General features: G+C 37.0%; 1 protein-coding gene and 1 long non-coding RNA gene across 2 annotated transcripts; one reads left to right on the top strand and one right to left on the bottom strand.

Annotated features, from left to right (window-relative positions):
* Positions 1-5175: 5175 nt before the first annotated feature.
* LOC140224222 (uncharacterized) lies at positions 5176-8399 on the bottom strand. The gene is made up of 2 exons (XR_011899486.1): positions 8099-8399; positions 5176-6603 (listed from the first exon to the last, which is right to left on the bottom strand). It is a non-coding gene; the product is annotated as an uncharacterized lncRNA (long non-coding RNA).
* A 140-nt stretch (positions 8400-8539) lies between these two features.
* LOC109035079 (ATP-dependent RNA helicase DDX54) lies at positions 8540-20988 on the top strand. The gene is made up of 13 exons (XM_019048558.2): positions 8540-8689; positions 9333-9512; positions 9858-10022; positions 11145-11353; positions 12679-12825; positions 13563-13731; positions 14157-14367; positions 14967-15196; positions 15889-16089; positions 16667-16826; positions 18053-18149; positions 19329-19636; positions 20814-20988. Exons 2-13 carry the CDS (start codon positions 9333-9335, stop codon positions 20966-20968), a joined length of 2232 nt encoding a protein of 743 aa, XP_018904103.2. The 5' UTR covers positions 8540-8689; the 3' UTR covers positions 20969-20988.
* Positions 20989-21638: the final 650 nt, after the last annotated feature.

Here is a 21638-nt window from a genome sequence, read left to right on the forward strand (position 1 = left end):
TCACATAAGACCCGTTACCTCAGATTTCTAAATTGACTTTTGAGGCTGTGGTTACATATTGAATCAATCGATACCAATATAATCTCACCTATGTGATCTGTCGAATACGATCTATAAAAACCATCAAGTGAACGTGCCGGTGGGGGAGGAGGAAGGGTGTACGGGACGCGTTTACTTGTGTTGGGCACATTTTTTGTGAAAGCCCTGTCAACACTGACAAAAGTTCAGTTCCGTAAAACCATCCCTGTTTGGACAAGGCCTTCCACTTATAAAAAACGAACGAACAAATTATGAAAGAACAAACATAAATGTGGTTAATAATTTTACCTTCCGCCGCCGCCGCGCCGACCGCACTGTGTTGGAGCAATGCGTGAAGTATTCATGCAGTCTGGTAGGCGCTATGCGTTTCACGGTACCCGCTGCTGACCGCATCGTCTTTGACGCAATACGTGAAGTATTCATGCAGTCTTGTAAGGCGCTATGCGTTTCATGCCGACCGCCGCGCCGCTCCGTTCCAGGCCAAATTGCGTGTTTGGTTTCTCTCTTAACTCGACTAATTAAAGGTGTTATCTCTTGTATCACCGAAAGACGACAAAATTAGAAATTACTATACTTTTACTCTCAGGAAATGAGAGATTTTGTCGCCTCTTCTCGTTTGTAATTTATTTTCTGAATCCGATTTTTCCTCTCTTTTTTTGATGCCTACATTCAACAAAATTGCAAAATTTGCCGCCTGTTAGGTACATTTTGCCGCCATGGGCCGCGGTCCACGTGGCCACCCCCTTAATCCGTCCCTGCACGCGAAAGCTTATATACAGCACAGCCGAAACCCTAATCCATCGCAGGGTTAAAGCTTTGAGTGTACCCTTTTGTATCGATTTTATGTTGATCAACGACATTCTTTAGTCTTTTCGAGCAATGAGAATGGCACGTATTCTCATGCGTGCCATATAATACAAACGCTCATGGCGAAATTAACATTAAAATTTTCAGTTTATTTATACCTATAGTAAAAAAATTTATATCCTACGTTTCTGAAAGACTTGTTTCACTGTGAGGCGGAATTTACTGCGAGGATCTGAAGTGGCAAAATGCCTTCAACTCTTAAGTTATCAGAACAACTGGGGCATCCTTTAGACATGAACGTCTGGCTGCTCTACAAATCGTGCTCAGCGCATCGTGGTATCAAAACTAAAGAGCAAGAGGTACTTGGGTCCTACGCTTTTGTGCCAGAGTATCTAGGATATACCAATCACCTGTCTTTGAAGTACTCATCATAAACGAGGAATTAAACGGGCTCCACCATTAAGAGCATTCCAATGTCGCTAACCTTGCGAACATAAACGAGCATCTAAACTAGTTTCACCTCTACTCCCAATAAACTACGAATTCAAGACGAAAATTACCGTCGCAAAGTTTACTTTTTGCAAAGAATGTACCTAAGTTGCACAATCCTAGCAACATTGAAATGCTCTTAGTTCTTTTTTGCAAAATGCGATCCAATTGGTTGTTGCTGCAAAAAAATAGTTTCCCACAACCTGCTGTACAATGCTCCAGTGACCATGTAACTTGGCCCGAGCACTAACTTTTCGGGAAGAAAGCCTTTCCCCTACCTGGTTTCTCACTTAATATCCGCCCGAATTTCGCATATCTTCCGTTTCTCCTTATCGCAGCTTCCATCAAACCGCAATTGCCCGGAAACTAGGACCGCACATCTTATCTGATAAAATCGTTCGCCCTTTAGACCGATTCTGGGGGGTTAGGCTAGACTAGTCGATGAGTCAACCGTTGATCTAATTTCATTACGTGAACGTAGAAGAAAAACGGGGTAAAAAATCACTAATGTGTGATCAATTTTCAAGGACAATTCTGTAATTTCTCTTACGATTTTAAATAGATTAAAACGCGTAATATCCAAAATCTAAGCTCAGATTCGGATTCCTCGTGAAAAACTGATGCGATTTCATGCATCAAATTTTAGAGTAGCGTGAAGGAAAGAGGTTTAATGACGTAAAAAAACGTCAATGTGTGATCAATTTTCAAGAACAATTCTGTAAATTCTCTTACGATTTTAAATAAATTAAAACGCGTAATATCCAAAATCTAAGCTCAGATTCGGATTCCTCGTGAAAAATTGATGAGATTTTATGCATCATATATATGTTACAATAGCGTGAAGGAAAGAGGTTTAATGACGTAAAAAACGTTAATGTGTGATCAATTTTCAAGGACAATTCTGTAATTTCTCCTACGATTTTAAATAGATTAAAACGCGTAATATCCAAAATCTAAGCTCAGATTCGGATTTCTCGTGAAAAACTGATGCGATTTCTTGCATCAAATTTTAGAGTAGCGTGAAGGAAAGAGGTTTAATGACGTAAAAAAACACTAATGTGTGATCAATTTTCAAGGACAATTCTGTAAATTCTCTTACGATTTTAAATAGATTAAAACGCGTAATATCCAAAATCTAAGCTCAGATTCGGATTCCTCGTGAAAAATTGATGAGATTTCATGTATCATATGTTAGAATAGCGTGAAGGAAAAAGGTTTAACGACGCGTATAGATTCTGTCGTACTTCCTACTTCCCCTTTGTACTACGCCGCCGCCTGTCGCCCGAGTGAAACCGAACGGGGAGGCGCCACTTAGCGCCGGCTGAGCGTTCGGTTTCGTCGCGAGGAATTTCTCACGATAAATTCTTATTCTTCCTCCTCCGCTGACCCACTGAGCACTACCCATGTTGCCACGTTGCATTCATATGCTCGAATCAGTATGTCTACGTTACGTCTCTTCCCCTCGCGCTATGCTCGGGTATGATACATGAAATTGCATCGATTTTTAACGAGGAATCCGAATCTGACCTTCGATTTTTGGTACCACGCGTTTTAAGTTAGATTTTCCAAATTCAAAAATCCGAAATGACTGACGTGACTTAAAATGCCATCTCGGCTCCTGTTCGATAGATTTTCCTGAAATTCGGTGTCAAGGTATGATACATGAAATCGCATCGATTTTTTACGAGGAATCCGAATCTGAGCTTAGATTTTGGATATTACGCGTTTTAAGTAAAATTTTTCAACTTCAAAAATCCGAAATGACTAGTGGCTTAAAATGCCTTATCGGCTCCTGTTCGATAGATTTTCCTGAAATTCGGTGTCAGGGTATGATACCTAGGTACATGAAATCGCATCGATTTTTTACGAGGAGTCCGAATATGAGCTTCGATTTTGGGGATCACGCGTTTTAAATCAAAATCTGTCAAAATTTAAAAAATTCAAAATTCGAAAATCCGAAATAGCTTAAAATGCTATCTCGGCCCCTGTTCGATGGATTTTTCTGAAATTCGGTGACAGGGAGTATTTTTCGACGGGAAACTCGAATTTTTAGTCGATTTTTGAAAATTCTCAAATCCAAGATGGCGGACGTGGCTTAAAATGCTATGTCGGCTCCTGTTCGATGGATTTTTTGAAACTCGGTGTCTGAGGGTATTTTTCGACCGGAAACTCGAATTTTTACTATGTTTAAAAATTCTCAAATCCAAGATGGCGGACGTGGCCTAAAATGCTATGTCGGCTCCTGTTCGATGGATTTATGGCGCCCCCTTACTACATGCCTACTCTTGTATTTCTGTACAGCCGCAAATTTAGGGTCAAGGGGCGCCTGACCGTCTATGGACCACTGGACCAGGTGGAATTTTTGTCCTGAAAATTTACCTTTAGACGGCAATTCTCTTTATGTTTTGTCTATGGTTTTTATGCCCCCCCCCCCTTTCTCGCGGACTCTCTTTTCACTTTTCTTGCCTCCTTTTTCCTTCCATTTCCCCCCTTCTTCCTTGCTTTCACTGCCCAACCTTATTTCCTTTTCCTTTTTTCCCTTGTCCTTTCTTCCCTTTTTTCCTTTCCTTATCCCCCCTTTTTTTTCCCTCTCTTCTTCTTTCGTGGCGCCCCCCAAAGGCTGGCGCCCGTGTGCGCCGCACGCCCTGCACACGCCCAAGTCCGGACCTGCCACCATTTTAAATCTTCGCAGAAGGTCCGCCTTTGGCGCCCGCCGCACAGTGGATCGAGTCAATCAGAGAAGTCGGACATAACATTTTTGACTAAAACTGCAAAGCATGATGTTTATTTCATCACATTTCAAATTTTAAGGGGCGCGTCCAGTTGAAAATTTCACGAGGAAATCGATGGAACCACTTTTAGAGCCTCAAAATTATATATAAATGGAGTTATAAGCTTTTACAGTTTCCAAATTTTGTCCGACCTCTCCTATTGAGATTGACTCGATCCACTGTGCGCTGCGTCGCGTATGAAGTGGTGAGTGCCTGGACAGTCAAAACGCCTTCACTCCTGTGCGTACGCAACACGGACATCCGTGGAGCTCGAATAGTTGCAACCGTCCAGGAGTTGAAATGAAATTTTTTAGCGATCGTCGCTTTCGACACTGACAGAGGGCGGTTAAAGTTTACGGGTTTCTCTCGGCTGGTTACTGAATTCCAGCGTTGCCTGATGGTAAAGTATTACTGATTTTTAGCGCGGCACTGTCAATTTTCTGCATGATGCTTGGATTGTTTAAATATATAACAGCGTATTGCCATCCTAAAATGTGGGCTGCGGCCTTGACCTTTTCTGATCTAAGAATGACGAAAGCGGCAAAGTCGTTCAGTGGTCACTTCCGGAAATGCTGGATATCCAAATCTCAGCGGTACAGGAAATAGCAATTCTTCATTCAAATATAATTAAATATTTTGGTTCTTTATGAAAAAAATTGAATTTAAAAATATAGTATGTAACTATCAGACAATATACCATAAGACAATTAGCAAAGTGATTTGTGGGACCAATTTTATATATCGACGGTGAAACCCCCAGACAAGGTATCTTGATTCACGCCGTTGTAGACTTGCTGTTATACTTTATTCTTTAAATGGTAAACCGCTCAACGTCATTTCTTGAAAATTCCCATGTTTGTTCCTCGCTGAGTATGCAAAGAAAACTCTAAAAAAATATCAAGAAATGTTATTGATTTGTTCTCCTTCAAAAAATTAAATGGGAGTGGAGATTTTTAAACACCGCATACGAGATACGTGGTTTGGTAGTTCCACCGTCGATATGGGTATGTAAAAGGTACTTATTTGGGGATTTATGCTTTCATGTGGTACAATTTATGGCTGCTGAAAAAAAAGTATTATCTTATTTACTAGTGCAAAAATATAATGTGGTACAGTTCAGGACCATGTCAATTAAAAAGAAAGAATTTAATAGTCGTAATTGAAACAGGCACTTTGACTTAACATTCCAGTTGAAACAGTCAAAAATCCTGATTGGACAAACTAGAAATCCTATTTTCACCAACCGAAGATCCTGGTCAGGCCAAATTGAAAATCTTACTTCAGGTCTTAATTAACATCTGGGTACCTTAGGAACATTTTCTGTCAGACAGAATAAATCAATAAAAGGACACATTTTCCAGTGGTATAAAGGTTATTTTTATTTGAAAAAAAAAAAATAAGAAAAATAAAAAATGAGAAATTGAAACACAGTAAGGACAGATGCATGAGACAAAAATACAGCTTCTCCACAATAGGCTGAAATTAGTGAATGAAAAAGTTATGAAACATACTTCGGCAAAAAACAAATTTTTGGCCAGCTTATGGCTGTCAATTCATTATTTAAAGTATCTTTCTCCTAGGTAAAATACATATTGTAAAACGGCAATAAAATGTATTTGTTAGTCTGATCTAGTGCCTTTTTACTTAATGGTACCTGACCTTATCCAGGAGAGAACATAGCATAAAGTAGGTGCAAAAAAGTTTATCCCTAATAGGTCGTCATTACCACAGCAACAATTTTTCAGTCAAGAGTGCCATGTTGACAGAGTATTACATGAAATTTTAGATAAAAAATACAACTTAGCTGCTTAAAACATCCAGCTGAGGTATTAGAGAGCTCAGAATCATAAAGAGGGGAACCACCTTATTTAAACTTAAAAATAATGTGCCAATGGATTTGTGGGTGATTTAGATATGCTACTAGATATGCTTTTAGATATGGAAAGTGTATGATGAAACGACATCATGGTACCAACATTGGTGCGTCCTGCTTAAGACTACGTTACATAAACACATTCATCTCATAATACAACTTCAAGTTCAGGAAAATAAACTGTCCGACAATGTTTATACACTATGATACTTCATATGGGGCCCATAAGAGCAAAATCACTTGAATAAAAGAATTAGTCAACCGATAAGGAGAAGACAATAAAGGAATCAATCTCCCATTTTGACACAAATGTTCGCTACACATGTGTGTGAAAGGTAACTTGTTAATTTCCACAGTTTTGGCTGCTTGAATAAAGAGACACCCTGAATGATCCAAGGTAGACATCTGATTGTCGTGATGATTAAACCCATCGAATTCAAGTTGAGAAAGGTGTGCCTTCAGCTTTTGATAACTGATCAAACAACTTGAATAAATAGTTGATTGTTAATACTTAGACCACTTGAATAAAGAATTGATCAGCTGGATGATGGATCCTCTCGATTGATGAATCAGATGCCTGGCCAGGAATGATTATTGGTTCAAGACTTCGTGAGAGGCAGGGCTCTGAAATATTTAAAAAGAGAAAAAAATTAATCAATTGAAAAACAATAAAATTTAGAGAGGAAGTGAGAAAACTTTGAAGGTCAAAATAACAGTTTCTCCAGTGAAAGTCCCTTTTTTTCTGCATGAAAATCATTTTTTGACAGAATCATAAAAGTTCTTACTTAGATGAAGAATGAACTCTTAGAAGTTAGTGAATGCTTGAAATAGACTGATCAAGAGGTTAAATAATTCGATACCCAATGGTTCTATTCTGAGGGACTAGGTTGTTTGGATGAGGTTGATTTCGCTTCCTAATAGGGGGGGGGGGGGGGGGGGGCATGGAGAAAACAAGGGAGATGGTCGCAACTTGAGGATTGTTAATCCCATGGCAAAGGTCAGTGCAATATGATGTCGATATTCCAGCATAGTATATGAAGTTGTCAACAATAATATGCAGTTTTTTAGATTTAATCGGGATTTTGAGGGTTAAAGAAATTGGGATGTTCATTTCATCTATAGAATCCAATGAAAAAAATGCTAAACAGCGATGCATAAAAATGTACAACCGCGTTCCAGAAGAAATCAGATTTATGACTGAATCTATTTTACTTGAATGTGCCTTAAAAGTCCTTCTGACGGACAAGGCATACTATAGCATTCAATGAATTTTTGAAGATGTATATTCTTAGGAATACACTTAATCAAATACTGCTGTTGTTCATTATTAATGTTTGTTGTTTACTCAGAAGCTGAATCTGTGACCATAGAATAATGATGCTTCGCAATCACAAGCGAAACTGGGATATAAAGTTGAAGCGAAGAAGAAGAATATTTAGTGCAGTACTGTTTACATTTGGCAAATTCGTACCCGTGCAATCAGGGTCTCCGATTCGGTTCGAAATTTAAATGTCCCGCAGCACTCATTTCAAGAACGCACGACATGGCATCATAAAAAGCAAGTGCGGGGTTTGCTTCAGCGCATTCTTATGGGAGTTTTGCTTCTGATTGTGAAGCATCATAATTCTATGTCTGGTGACTTTGTCATAATTTTTAATTGTAATGTTTTGACAATGAACCTTTTCGTATCTTATCTTGTACTAAGAGCACACCTTTACGCTTGCTTTACTTTCTTACTAGGTTAAAAGAAGCGAAATAATTGATACACTGAATGCTCTTTCCTTGTAGAATGTAAAGCATTGCAAGGGATGTACCTATGGGTGCGGAGAAATTTCAGAGCTTGGACTGCTCCACAAACTCACTCATGGTGCCCTCTGCACACTTCGGTGCTTGAACCGTACTTGAACAAATAAAGCTGCACTAATTTAGGTAAAAGTCCAAAAAGATGCTAAAGCTTAGGTTGATAATAATCTCATGATTTCCTCATTCATTGGGTCATCTAGGCCTGGTGGACACTTGCTTGAATTACATCATTATTGGATGCCAAGGACATTGGACGAAGACATATAAAACCAAAGAGAAATGGAATCATAAGAGTAAATACATGAAAATGAAGTACCTTTGAGCTGAAACGGGGATGCACATAACAAATCTCTGTAGGTAATAACAGTCTTACTACGCGTACACAGATACACGGACAATGGAATGGAATAGACTGAAAGATGATGCGCAATGACAATCAATGGTGCAATAACTGCATAGCAAGCAAGGAAGCTGAAGAAGTGAAGAGGGAAGAGTATAGTAGAGTAGGTGACGTAAATCAACGTAAAATTCAATGAAGAGGGGGGACGAAAACTTGGACGAAAAGAACGAAGAATGGGGGTAAGATAAAAATAATACGTTTCAACGTCAAGGTGACTTCAATGCTGCTAAATTTTGATAAAATTTAAATGCAAAAATTTAAAAAATATATATTTAAAAGCATAAGCTGACAACTTTGTACCGCCATTTTAAATCTTACTTATGACGTAGCCAAAGCAAAGCCAACAACAAAATAACATAACCTCTCCAACTTCTTTTCCATCTAAAAATATGTACACACGTGTGTGAAATCACTTTTGTCATTTGTCCAAGAAAATTTACTTGTATCCCAGTTCTTTTCGTAATGATTCATTGCAATTTTTGAAGAAGTATTCCTAATCTTTCAACTGTAAGTAGAACAAAATTAATTCGAGCGGCCTTGCCCATGAGCCCAATCCCTATACCTAAAACTTTGCTGAATTGAGTGTGCAGCGATATATTTCATCGCTTAATTTGTCAATGCTGGATTTGTTGAAATCCTTTCTTGAACTTTCTTTTCACTCTCTCTTTTTGACCAAATTATTTAAGTCAAATAACTCCCTGAAGTAAGACTGTATATTGCAAAATCAACAGCTTATCTTCATGGAAGGAATGAGCGTTTACGGCTTGGTTATCATGGACAGACGTACATACTTTTCCCGAATACTTGGAATCATCAAGGGAATTTTTCATTTCATTCTAGAACATAGAAGGGCACACCTATAACATCTCTAATTTTAGAGGGGAACAATAAGTATGTTATTGGTTTTTCTTTCTTCTCACAGAGAGATTTTCAAGTAAAACAGCCCTTTTTAATCAACATATTGATTCCTATTGTGAAACAACTTTATGTGTCACCTACTGCAATAGTCCACCGTTATGTACATGGTAGTATGGAATGATTGTGCATGAAGTAACCATACAAAAAGTACTTTGGCTCAAAAATAATTTGATCAGTAGATTTTTGTTTAGCTCAATAAATTTGGCTAATTTAGATTCTTGAATTTCCACAGATGTCTGCAAAGGAGGAAAAAGTTGTTGGTTTTGAGCTGGATGAACCAGCATCCAAGTCCAGCAGCAGAGCCAAGAAGAAAAAGAAGTCGCAGGGCTTTCAAGGAATGGGTCTTAGCTCTAATGTTCTAAGAGGAATCGTCAAGAGAGGCTATAATTTTCCGACACCTATTCAAAGACAGGTAATTTATCAGATCAATTTGTGATTACTTTGGGGGAAATGTATTTTTAGATAATCCTGGGGAGTGCAAGTAATGCCCAATATCTTTAATTTTTGCCGACTACTTTAAAGAAATGGATCAAATCTTACTTTCTGCTTTGACTGCATTATCAAGTAAGTTGCAAGCATTTACAGAGTAATGTTTTTTTGGTCCCTTACCATTCAAAAGTGGGTTGTTTTACAAAGACCAAAGTTTTTTTTTGTCATTGTGCTTGAAAGATTTAAATCGCTAAATTTTAGAGTTTTACCATACTCACTTTATCTTCGTTGGCGATGAAAACGCACTGATCAATTTTTATTTTAACAGGCCATTCCACAAGTGTTAGATGGTAAAGATGTTGTTGCTATGGCACGAACAGGAAGTGGGAAAACTGCCTGTTTCCTTATTCCAATGTTTGAAAAATTGAAGTTGCATAGTGCAAATGGAGTTCGCGCTTTGGTTTTATCCCCAACAAGAGAATTAGCCATTCAGGTAAGTGTACATCATTATTGCTCATTGTAATTGTGTTCTCTCTCGCGATGACATCAGATTCACTTATTAAAGGTGATTTTTATTGCTATCTCTGATAAAAATTTTACCGTGTTTACATTGCCTTAAGTCAGAGTTCTCCACTAGAACTGGGGAAAGAAAAGGAGAGACAAATGTCACATCCAAAAATTGCACCACTCAACAGATATTTACATGCTAACCAACGGGCCAACTGATGATTGATGCATCCAGACTGATGTGACTTTTGTCTCTTCTTTTCTTCCCCCAGTTCTAATATTCACTACTGATCATTACTCGCTTTTGTTTTTAAACCTTGATCCTTGAAGGGTAATGAATCGTTTCCGAAGGAAAAGCAACCTGCCAGTCAACAGTCCTGTGATGAAGTGACTGTATGAAGAGCTCTCCGTTGGAAAAGCGGTGGAGATGAATTATCTACATATTATGAATATTTCGGATCTAACACAAATTGATCATGAAACAGTCTTGTCATCTAACACATTTAGGAAAGAGTTAGCTGTAGCATAAACTGCAGGGCAGCCAGGAGAGCAGTTGGTAGAAATTCCATAGGTTTTTTTTACTTCTTTCTTTTGTCAGCCAGTCTAATGAAGGAAGCTGTCTGTCTATGGCATCATAAGTTTTATTTGAATAAAAGCTTATTTCCCCATTTGAAATTTATTCTCGGGTATTTTAAAAAAATTCCACGTAACTTCTCGTCGTTAGCAGAATTTTTTTACAGCTTATCAAAATGTTTCTAGATGTAACCTGATAGGCGGTGCACTGAATTAACCGGCAAGTATTTTATTAAGTAAGATTTATGTTGGTGTCAGCTAGTTTGTACTAGTGGTCAGCATGTTTGACTGTAGGTCTGTAACTTTTGGGTTGGAACCCTGGTAGGGTGACAAATTTTCACAGAAGTGACGAGCTGAAATAAATCCTTTTAGCTTCATGTAATCCCTAAAAATTCAAAAACCAGTATGGATAAGCAGCTGAAGTAGGCTCTGCCCAGTTTTCCTGGCTGTAAGAAATAAAATAAAAAAATACCGATTTACTCTCTCTTATTTTGTGCTACTATGATAATTAATTGGAAATTATTTTTTTCTCTAGACATTTAAATTCTTCAAAGACCTTGGTCGGTTTACGGATTTACGAGCCGTTTTGATTTTGGGAGGAGACTCAATGGACACGCAATTTTCCACCATTCACTCCTCACCCGACTGTATCATCGCAACTCCTGGTAGATTTTTACATTTGATTGTCGAGATGAATTTAAGTCTGAAAAATGTTCGATTTGTGGTTTTTGATGAAGCTGATCGGTAAGAAATTCAATTAGTACAACTCAAAAGTTGTTCCAAAAATAAGCGGACCAATGCTGCCGTTTTAATCAAGATCAAAATTTATAATCTTGGAACCCGAAATACATTCATGAGAAAAATTTCGAAGTATTTTTTTTGTTTGATGAAATTTTTCCCTAAAATTACTACAATTTTGTTCATCATCAACAGACTAAGATAATGTAGGTATTGATCGATAGCTTGATCAATAATTTTAAAATAGAACTAAAGGATTTTATCCAGCATTATTTTAGTCCTTTAATTGCAGCAGCAGTCCACGTATTTTTGGGATGATTATTTATATTTCCTTGAATTTTTGTCTTGTTTTTCGATCAATAGAGCTTTTTATCTACAGGCTGTCTTCCAATCAGTTGTCTTGGTTACCAACGGTTCGGAATATGAATTTTGGCAAGGTCATCTTTCGAAAGTATTTCCTTAATCTTCATTGCCAATTGAATCGGGACGTGCAAAACCGCTAATGTCCGACTTTCCTGTCTTTAGTTTTTTTTAGTTGATAATACCTCTGAAGAGTTGTTACAGCCATAAAAGTGATGAAAGACTCGTTTCGAGATTAAGATAACACGGAGATAAGTATTAACGCCGATCTGGTGGTTGCATCCAATTCTGAAAAGTATTATCAACTCAAAAAAACTGAAGACTGGAAAAATGGACATTATCGGTTTTCGCACGTCCTGATTCAATTAGAAAGAGCACATTTTATACAGATTCTTACTGATGTTCTACTGAGGTGCATTGTTTTGGAGGCATCCAAAGTAATGACCCGATAATCAGCCTATGACTGAGAAACAGGAATAAACAAGTTTTGAATTTGCCTATCAGCCACCTCAGAAATAGTATAATGTTGAATGCATTTTTGAATAGTCCGTGCTCTGATTTTGGTTATATTTTGCTTTTTTTTGTTGATTAGTGATTGCTGTCCGAAGTAAATTTTAATATGTAAAAATCCTACACTGCAATGTAAGGGAGTGAAGTACAGTTTTGCCTCTGTTACTTAATAATTTGTGGAAAACGGATCGTAGGAAATGCATAATTAACATTACAAACCAAGAGATAGCTGTAGAATAGCTTGAAAAAAGCAAGGGTACAGTAAGAAAAACATTACTTGTCAACTAAATTAGCGGGTGTTTAAACTATTACTGTACTAAAATCCAACAAGATAGTTTTATCATTGTTACTCTTGTTCTAAAATTTGTCGATCAGGATGGTTCCTTTAATATTGATGAAATTTAGTTTTTATCGTTTTTCTGTCTTGTGTTTAAATCTTTTTTTTCCTTTCTGCTCCGCAGTCTATTTGAAATGGGTTTCGGCGAGCAGATGAGAGAAATCCTTCACCGATTACCAGACATTCGACAGACAATGTTGTTCTCAGCAACTTTACCAAAAGTAATCGTTCATTTTACTCGTGCTGGTTTGTCAAATCCAGTTCTTATTCGGTAAGAATTCACAAGAGGTTATTTCTCTATCATTACTTTCTCCCTCTTGACCTACGCACACAATTTTTTTTGTGAAAGTTTATTGATTAAAAGTTCTCAGCCCAAAATATTTATTTGATATTACTTGTTTCAGATTTTTTTAAATCGAATTTTGTCAAAGCTTTGCATTCATAATACTTTTCCGTAGCTCCTAGCATATTTAGTCTTCAACATTGCTTTTTTCCCCTCTCATTTATTTTGAAATAATCTCAGAATAAAATCAGAGAAATAAATCTTTACTCTGACCTACATCTATCATCCAAAATTTTTGTCAGAGAAAAAATTTCAGAATATTATTGGAGTAAAAAAACTAAATATTTAATTGTTAAAAGTTCATTTAATGGGGCACCAACAGATTTGAAATAAATAAACCATCAGTGTAGTAATTATTTCTTGGTTTACTTTTGGTTTCATACGCTAGTACCACCACCCTGACAGGGTGTTAATTACTTTTGTGTTGAAAATTCTGTAATGTTTTGGATCTGGTGAAATCACAATCCAATGTTTCTACTGTTTATGGATGCCTAAGAGCACTCTGTTAGAAAACTTACACCAAAAAAAGTCTATTGTAGCTTTTTGGATGAATTACGTTGACAGAGTTTTAATAGTCAGAACCTACAGTTGATTTCTCCCAGTGCTAGGTCCTCTTTTTAACTTAATCAAATTCTTAGAATTTTTTTATTTGCTCTAATTCACAGATTAGATCTTGATAATAAGCTTCCAGATACTTTAGAGTGCAATTTCTATAACTGTCGGGACGAAGATAAACTTGCTGCACTAATATGCATTTTGAAGAAAGTTATCAAACCAGGAAGTTTAACTGTCGTATTTGTAGCCACTAAACATCATGTAGAAATGATTCATGAGGTAAGGCGGAGTGTTTTATTTTTTCTTTGTGTCAGTTTTTTAAATTTTTACCTGCTCCTTTACCCTAATTCTGATGAAATGATGCTTAGTTTTATACCAGTTTAGTAGTCCACTATCTAAATGTTTCACTAACTGTTCCGGCCATTGACACATCGAGCCAAATAATCAAGGTTCTATTATACATCTTTTTCTTTTACTACAAGGCAGCGCATTCTCTACAGATCTCAACAACACTAAATTTCTTTTGATTTTTTTTTACTGAGGAAAGGAAATAGTGTGTTCAATTTTGACAGCTTACCTTCGAGAAGCATTTCATCTGCCTTATGGGGTTCATGATCCAAAAAAGCACTCTGTTCTGTCTCTGCTGTTTGTAACATTCCTTAATAACTTTTTTCTTATCTTTCAAAATTTCATGCCTTTTGCAGGTATTGGATTGGAGTGGAATCAAAAACACATTCTTGTATTCTGATCTCCATCCATTAGCTCGAAAAATCAATGCTGCCAAATTCCAGATGGGGAAAGTTGATGTACTCGTTGTGACGGACATTGCTGCCCGCGGTATCGACATACCTCTGCTAGATAGTGTCATTAATTATCATTTTCCGCCCAAGCCTAAACTATTTGTACACAGAGTGGGTAAGTTAAAAAAAAAAAGTCCGAAAAATATTTCTTCCAAGTTTATATCATGCTCTTTTGAATTTTTTCCTTTTCCAGAAACTTACTTCTCCTTTCAGCTTTTGGATTTTTCTCTAGATAATTTCTGAGCTGAAAATAATAGAAACCAAAGAAACTGGTTTTTTTTAAAAGAAATAGCTATATCCAGAGTGGAAAACATTTGCAAATTTTGAAGCAATTGGTCAGTTGCCTGTGTCGCGGCATCGAACTCTGATCCTTGAACTGCATGAATTAGCAAGCATAAATGAGATCTGCCTAAATGGTAAGTTCATGTGCTCTGCATCAACGAATATGTGTATCCTTTTAAAAAATACACTTCTCTGTATCAGTGTTCTCCATGGTCGTTTTTCCTGTCAGTGAGGCATGTGAAGCAAGCAGTACAATTAAGCAGTGCAGACTGACGTAGCCATTAAATCAGTCTGTTTCAAGTTAAACTGGAGAAATACCTCCATCATATTTACAGCAGATTACATTGGTAATGAAGAATTTCTGTTTTACTCTCTTCTGTTTTATTTTCCATCTTGAGCTGTTCATCAATTTTCAATTTACTATTTGTTAAGGTCGTGTTGCCAGAGCTGGTCGTCAGGGTACAGCTTACAGTCTCATTAGCCATGAGGAAACATGCTATCTCTTCGACTTACACCTGTTCTTAGGAAGACCTTTACATTTAGCATCCATAGAGAAGGAAGAAAATCCGCAAGATTTCACCCTGGGTTCAATACCGACTGAGCTCTTGAATGAGGAAATAGAAGAACTGAGGAACGCTTACACTAATGTTAAATTAGACCTGGTAGGATCATTTCAGACCAATCTATTCCATTAATTTATATAGTTTTCACTATTAGCAGAGCTCGCTTAGGAAAAATTGAGAAAATAAAACTTCTGAATTCTTTTCATCATCCTGTCCAAATGAAAAAAGATAATAGAGACAATTTTTAAAGATTTTCAAGGCTGAAAATAAAAGGAAAAATTGATCTCTTGACAGAAATTTCAAATTAGGTGGGATTAAAATTTCTTTTTTTATAGAAGAATCCCTTGGAAACCTTTGTTGTATGGACGATAAAGCTTGTATTCAATAACAAGTCTTTTATAGATGCAAAAAAGTTCCAAATACATCAAGGAAGAAATAGGAATGAGAAATGGGAAATCAAGAAACTTGAGCAATTTGATCTACTTACAGTATATCCCTTTTTTCGTGTATTCTTTGACTCTTTCTGAAGTGGGAAACACCAGTAACAGCATTGACTGTGTATCACATTATACAATTATGAGCCGTCCGTAAAATACTATACTTAACGCTAAATTGCAGATTTTTCGATCTCTTCCTTGTAACATTTTTGTGACGGAGGTCTGTATTTCTGATCTTGTCAAAACAGAATGGTGTAACACTCTCCTTGACCTACCTCCCCATAGAGCATTATGCATTTTGTGAAGGACCTTTTATTGAACTCTGAACCGCAACTTTTTGTTTTACATTTGCAGGAGTATAAACTACAGGGATGTACAAATGCTTTCAAGCAGTTCAACAAATCACGTCCAGGAGCGTCAAAAGAAAGTGTAAGGCGTGCAAAACAGTTCAAGGCATCAAGTCTAGGGATTCACCCATCATTCTATGAAGTCACTAACACAGATTCAGATGTTCTGAGCTTCCTAAATAAAATGAAAAATTACAAACCAAATAGGGTATGTTACTAATTTTTTCTTTTTTTCTTTTAATGTAAATTAATTAGAAAAGGAAGCATGAGGATGCTTTAGCCACTCTTCCATTAACAACAAGCTGAACCATTACTTTAAGAATTTACTTTATTTACAAGATCTTACATGTTTTGGAGGTGACAGAGCGTTTTTCAACTGTTCTGACTTTATCCTATTTTATCAGATCATTGTCATACCGCAAAAATTACAGTAGTTTTTTTTTGCCGTCCTTCTAATCTTTGATTTTTGCTGACTGTCTTTTGTAAATAGGAGAAAATGTAATGAAGAATGAACCACTTCTCATAATTTGACTAACCAGAACTCATGCAAAGTTTTCTATTTTTGCATATAACAAGTATGCTCATGTTCATTCAATGCCTAAAGATATTAATTACTTGGAGGTAACCAAGCAAAGCTATCAGCCTAACTCTAAGATTGTCCGTCCAATATTTTTTCATCAAGCCCAGTCGCAAACCTGTGTGTTAACCTCTCGGTTGAAAAAATCGGGAAACTAAATTGCTGTTTTCTGGAAGGCTTTTTTTCAGTTGCACTCAATCTGTTTCAGACAATTTTTGATAAAGTGAAAGATTTCAACCAAACAGCAAAAGATATCCAATTTGGGTCATGGTTCCCAGCACAGATAGCCAAACAGAAGGAAAAGAAGGAGAAAGCAGATTCCTTGCGCGGTTTACATGATTCCAATGCAGAGGATTTTGAAAAGAAAGGTATTTTGACACCCTTTTCATGGTTTTAATGCATACTGCTCTTAGATTTATCACTATTTTTGTCGGTTTCTCCCCTCATCAACGTCTATTTCCATACCCTCAAGTAACATTCCTTTCATTTACCCCCTCTGTTAGATTGTTGAAAACTGTAGATTGGGTGTTTGGATGGAATGAATCATTTTACGCCAGTCTAAAAGCATAATATTTTTGTAGATCGGTTGAGCCAAATTGGGCGTTGCTCACCTTGTTGGGTGGGATCATCAAGTTACTTCATAGCAATGGACCACTAGACAAGGTTCGAATTTAAGCCTTGTGATACATGTTTCTTTACCAAAATTTCACGTAAAACACGATGCGCACAACGAAAATTACCGAAATCAACGTCTTACGAAGATATTTAATGATTCTTGATGCGTGAATTCAAACCTCTCGCCTTGAAAACTCCATGCTCTACGTGACTCACATCGCGCGCTAAACGTTATCATGACAGTCTCTGCGATATAAAAATCTGGCAACCTCAATCTTGACGCTTTGGCTCAGCTGTAGCAAATTGCTTATAGTTTGAACAACTCATGGTGGAAAATGAACATTGCTCGATTGAGAAGCTTGCTGAAACCGTTGCAGTTTACGATTTGACTCACGTAGAGCTTTGAGTTTCTTGTGAGCGGGCAGTTCAAATTCCTCGTAGCCTATGTGAAATAAAAACGTTAATATCTCCGTTAGGAGTTGGTTTCAGTAATTTTCGTTGTGCGCGTCGTGCTTCACGTGAAATTTTGGTGAAGAAACATGAATGAGGATGCTGAAATTCGTACCTCGTCTAGTGGTCCATTGTACGGCACTGCATGGTGCGTTGTTAATCTTTGACTGTCTCAAATAACCTGTGCCGTTCATATGACAGGCCTTGCAGTTCTTCCGGCCAAAGATTGGTGAAATTTTGACTTATTGTCAGGGCTTAAAACAAATCTTAAAAACCTTAACATCTTGATGATCCCTGGTGCGTAGATGAAATGCATAACACATCTGAGATCCTTTCTCAACCTATCAGCTACGGAAATAAATGCTTCACAAGATTCAGCCATCAAAATAAAATGCTATGGCACACACAGTGTACTCATTTACATCGTTTGACATCAAGTCTATTGTTTTTTCTTTCTGAATAAATTTATTTGCAGCTAAAAATTATTCCATGATCATGGATTCTTATCATGTCTTTCCTTTTTGTATAGTTATCAACATGGAAACATTTCCGAAAAGAATTCAAATGCATGTGGACTCAGATTATTACATTCGACATGCACCAGATGATGAACAAACTGAAAAAGGGTAAGGCTCTTTGTTTTCATGCACCTCCAGTAGATCTTTTCCAAAAATCAGATGTATTCCCTCATTGGTTTTCAGTGTGAAAATAGATGGGCAAATGAAACCAAAGAGAATATGGATTTTAAAAAATCTTACTGGGAGTTTTTTATTAAATGATAAAAGAGAGGGAGGAAAGTAAACTCAAAATAATTATTTGAATGCTCAAAGCTTGAAAAGGACCCCGCACATCCTGATGGGGAGCTGCACCATGACCGATTGCCTTCTGACTTATGTCATTCGATTCACCTCAAGATGCTGATCAAAAGTTATAATTGCGCCAACTTTCTACGATGCACTGTTTCCGCAAAAACCAAAGAGAAGATTCAATTATTCGGCGACTATGAATAAAAAAGAACAAAGCATTTGAGAACAGGCTCCATGTAAATAAGGAAAAAACATAGTGCGTGTCCGTCTTTTTATCTGTACCTGCCGACTCAGGGGCTATCTCCCTCCCACACTCGCCCGGTAGACTTTCAGACTTTCCTGTTCTTATGCTCCTCAAGAATCTGATTTGGATGGTCGAGCAAAACAGCGTGCGGAATCCGAGATAAGACTGCCGCTCGGTGCGGGAGTTTGCATGATTTCCTTGTTGACACATAGCCGCTTGTCAATCGGGCACTGAAATGAGAAATCTTTCTGGCTTTTTACTGCCGAATAATTGAATCTTCTCTTTGGTTTTTGCGAAAACGGTGCATCGTAGAAAGTTGGCACAATAATAACTTTTGATCTGCATCTTGAGGAGAATCGAATGACATAAGTCAGAAGGCAATCGGTCATGGTGCAGCGTCCCATAAGAGGTGTGCAGGGTCCTTTACCGGCAATGGACACCCAGACCTCTTTTATGCATCGAGGAATGTCTTCCTTTAGGTGCCACCCTCCTCTGTTTAAACCAAATTTTTATTATGAGGGCTTGCTATGGTATGAAGTTACATGTTTATTTTTCTGCAGTATATGATAAAAATCCCTCATACTTCTTTTGAAGTCAGTACAACATTGTTTTAGTTTTATACTTGGGTGTGACTTATCATTTAATCAATCTTGAAGCAGACTTTTTTTTTTTTGGCAGGAAAAAAGTTACATACTTTTTAAGTTTCTTTTACCAACAGATTTTAGTCATTGTGTGATCTTCTTTGTTTGTTTTAGCCTTTCATTGGATGACGGTCGTCAGAATATACAGCGCGCTGCTATGGACATAACTGCGGATGATGATGTCTCAATAAGGAAACAAAAGACTCTCATTAAAAAGTGGGATCCAAGCTCAAAAAAATATGTGTTTAAAAATACTGATACGGTCAAGAAAGTCAAATCAGAGTCCGGTTATTGGATTCCTACCTCTTACAAGAGTGGACGATATGATAAATGGGTAGAGAAGAACAAGATCCAAGAGGAGAGCGAAGATAGTGAAGACGAAACAGTCAATCCCTACAAAAAGAAACCTACAAAACCATCAGGTATATCAATGGATTCATTATTTTCCATTTTGGTAATTTTACTGATTTTAGAAGGAAACATGTTAATTCTGATCCAAAACCAGATTTACCCAACCCAGATCAAAAAGACAAGTTCCTAAAAAGTCTAGAAATTTCACTCAGATCAGAGGGCAAGAGAATATTGCTGTGAAATCTTGAAATTTCCTCGCCTTCCAAAGGTAACCTGCTAATTTAACCAGTTTTTTGTCTTTGAAAAGCATTCCCTCTCAGAAGTCCGTAGAATAATATTTCCATACCTAAACTTCATCAATAAATCAACAAATTTGATATTCAAAAACCTGGCTCTTAAAGCTAGAGGATTTTCAAATAAAAGAAATGTTCTCATCCTTAAGGTAGGTAGAGACTATTAAATAAATTATGAATTTCTGGTTTCCAAAATTTTTAAAGTTTTGTTCATGGAAGGAAGTGATTTGGATATCATTCAGCTGGTTTAAGGTTTCTTTTTAGTTGCCAGTTTAAAACGAAAATCATATTCACATTAGCATATCATATTTCAAAATATCTGTGTATGCATTTTGTTAGTCACACTTTGATGACAAAGGCACTTTATGCCAGAAATGATAGTAAGGCAGACTCTAATGTCAGGTGGCATCTAGCAGCATCCCTGAATAAAGTTCCCTCGCACTTTTGAACTGTATTCAGAAATCATGTGACAGTTTGAACCAGAATTAGAGAGCATGTCTTTAAGATGTTTTATGGGACTAAGAGATCACAATCTGTGGATGAGTAGAACATCATTCCACAATTCGTTATCCACCTATCACTCCTGTCACTCATCGGTGCCCAAGGTACACTCTACTACAGGTATGGACAAAACGGGGTGCCGAAGTGGCAGCGCTGAGAAAATCGGCGATTGAGTGACGTATGAAGTCGTACCGTCCATTTGCCGCGCAGGTCTTCTCAGTCGTACTCTCGATGCTGTCAAATCTACGCGTTTTGACGACTTTCTAAAATTCCATTTGTCCATACCTGTAGTAGAGTGTACCTTGATCGGTGCCTGATGCCGTTCCAGAATTAAAGACGCTGTCAAGCACTGACACCTGGCACTTCAGTCAATGTATTTATTTATTCTCTTGATTGTAAGATGTTAAATTTGTGAGTATGAAAGGTTTAATAAAACCAATGCCTCTTTTTTCAGGTTTGGTCACTCACGTAAACACACATTGGGCTCGGCACAATCAGAAAATTTTGAACAAGTCAAAACCTATACTAAAATCCAAAGACAGCATTATGAAGCAAAGGAATATCAAGGAAAAAATGAAAAAGAAAAACAAAAAGAAAACTAAGAAATAAATCCTAGTTTGTCTGACTAATGTGTTGTTATTTTATGATCTACAGAGTCTTCAAATAATGGAGATGTGAAGTTGTTCCTGCAGGCAGGAGATTTAATGTTAATTAATAAAAGTGACCGTCAGGAAACTATTTCTTTGTTTCTTACTGAAGATTTTTAAGTATGAACCTATACTATTTTTGTGGGAATGTAAAAGCCTACTATAAACTAACCATAATTTATTTTCTCATTGTACCTCAAAATGCAGGGAATTTTGGCTTTTTACTATAACCAAGAGCAAAAATTTGAATTTTTAGATGCCTTAATCATTTTAATACTGCATTCTGTCTTTCTTACTACAGAGGAATCTGGAATTTAGTGAAGGAAGTACAGGAAATATGAAGACACCGTGAAAATTGATATGTTGCAGTAAAAGGGATAGGCAGGTAAAAAAACTGGAAAATGTGCACCCTTGAGGTTGAGTCTAAGTTTAACAAACTGTGATGGAGTAATAGAAAATAGATTACTATCTCGCAGTCTAGAGGGATTAGTTTTGCATCAGTTAGTGCCAAAAGCACACATAAATTTCGAATATTCAATCTTTTAAAGCATTTTAATTCAGATTGAGAACGAGAAAGATGAATGCAGAAATGAGAATAATGCAGGCAAACTTTTGAGACAGTGTTGGTGTGA

Source organism: Bemisia tabaci, chromosome 3, assembly GCF_918797505.1.
Source record: "Bemisia tabaci chromosome 3, PGI_BMITA_v3".
Classification (NCBI taxonomy): domain Eukaryota; kingdom Metazoa; phylum Arthropoda; class Insecta; order Hemiptera; family Aleyrodidae; genus Bemisia; species Bemisia tabaci.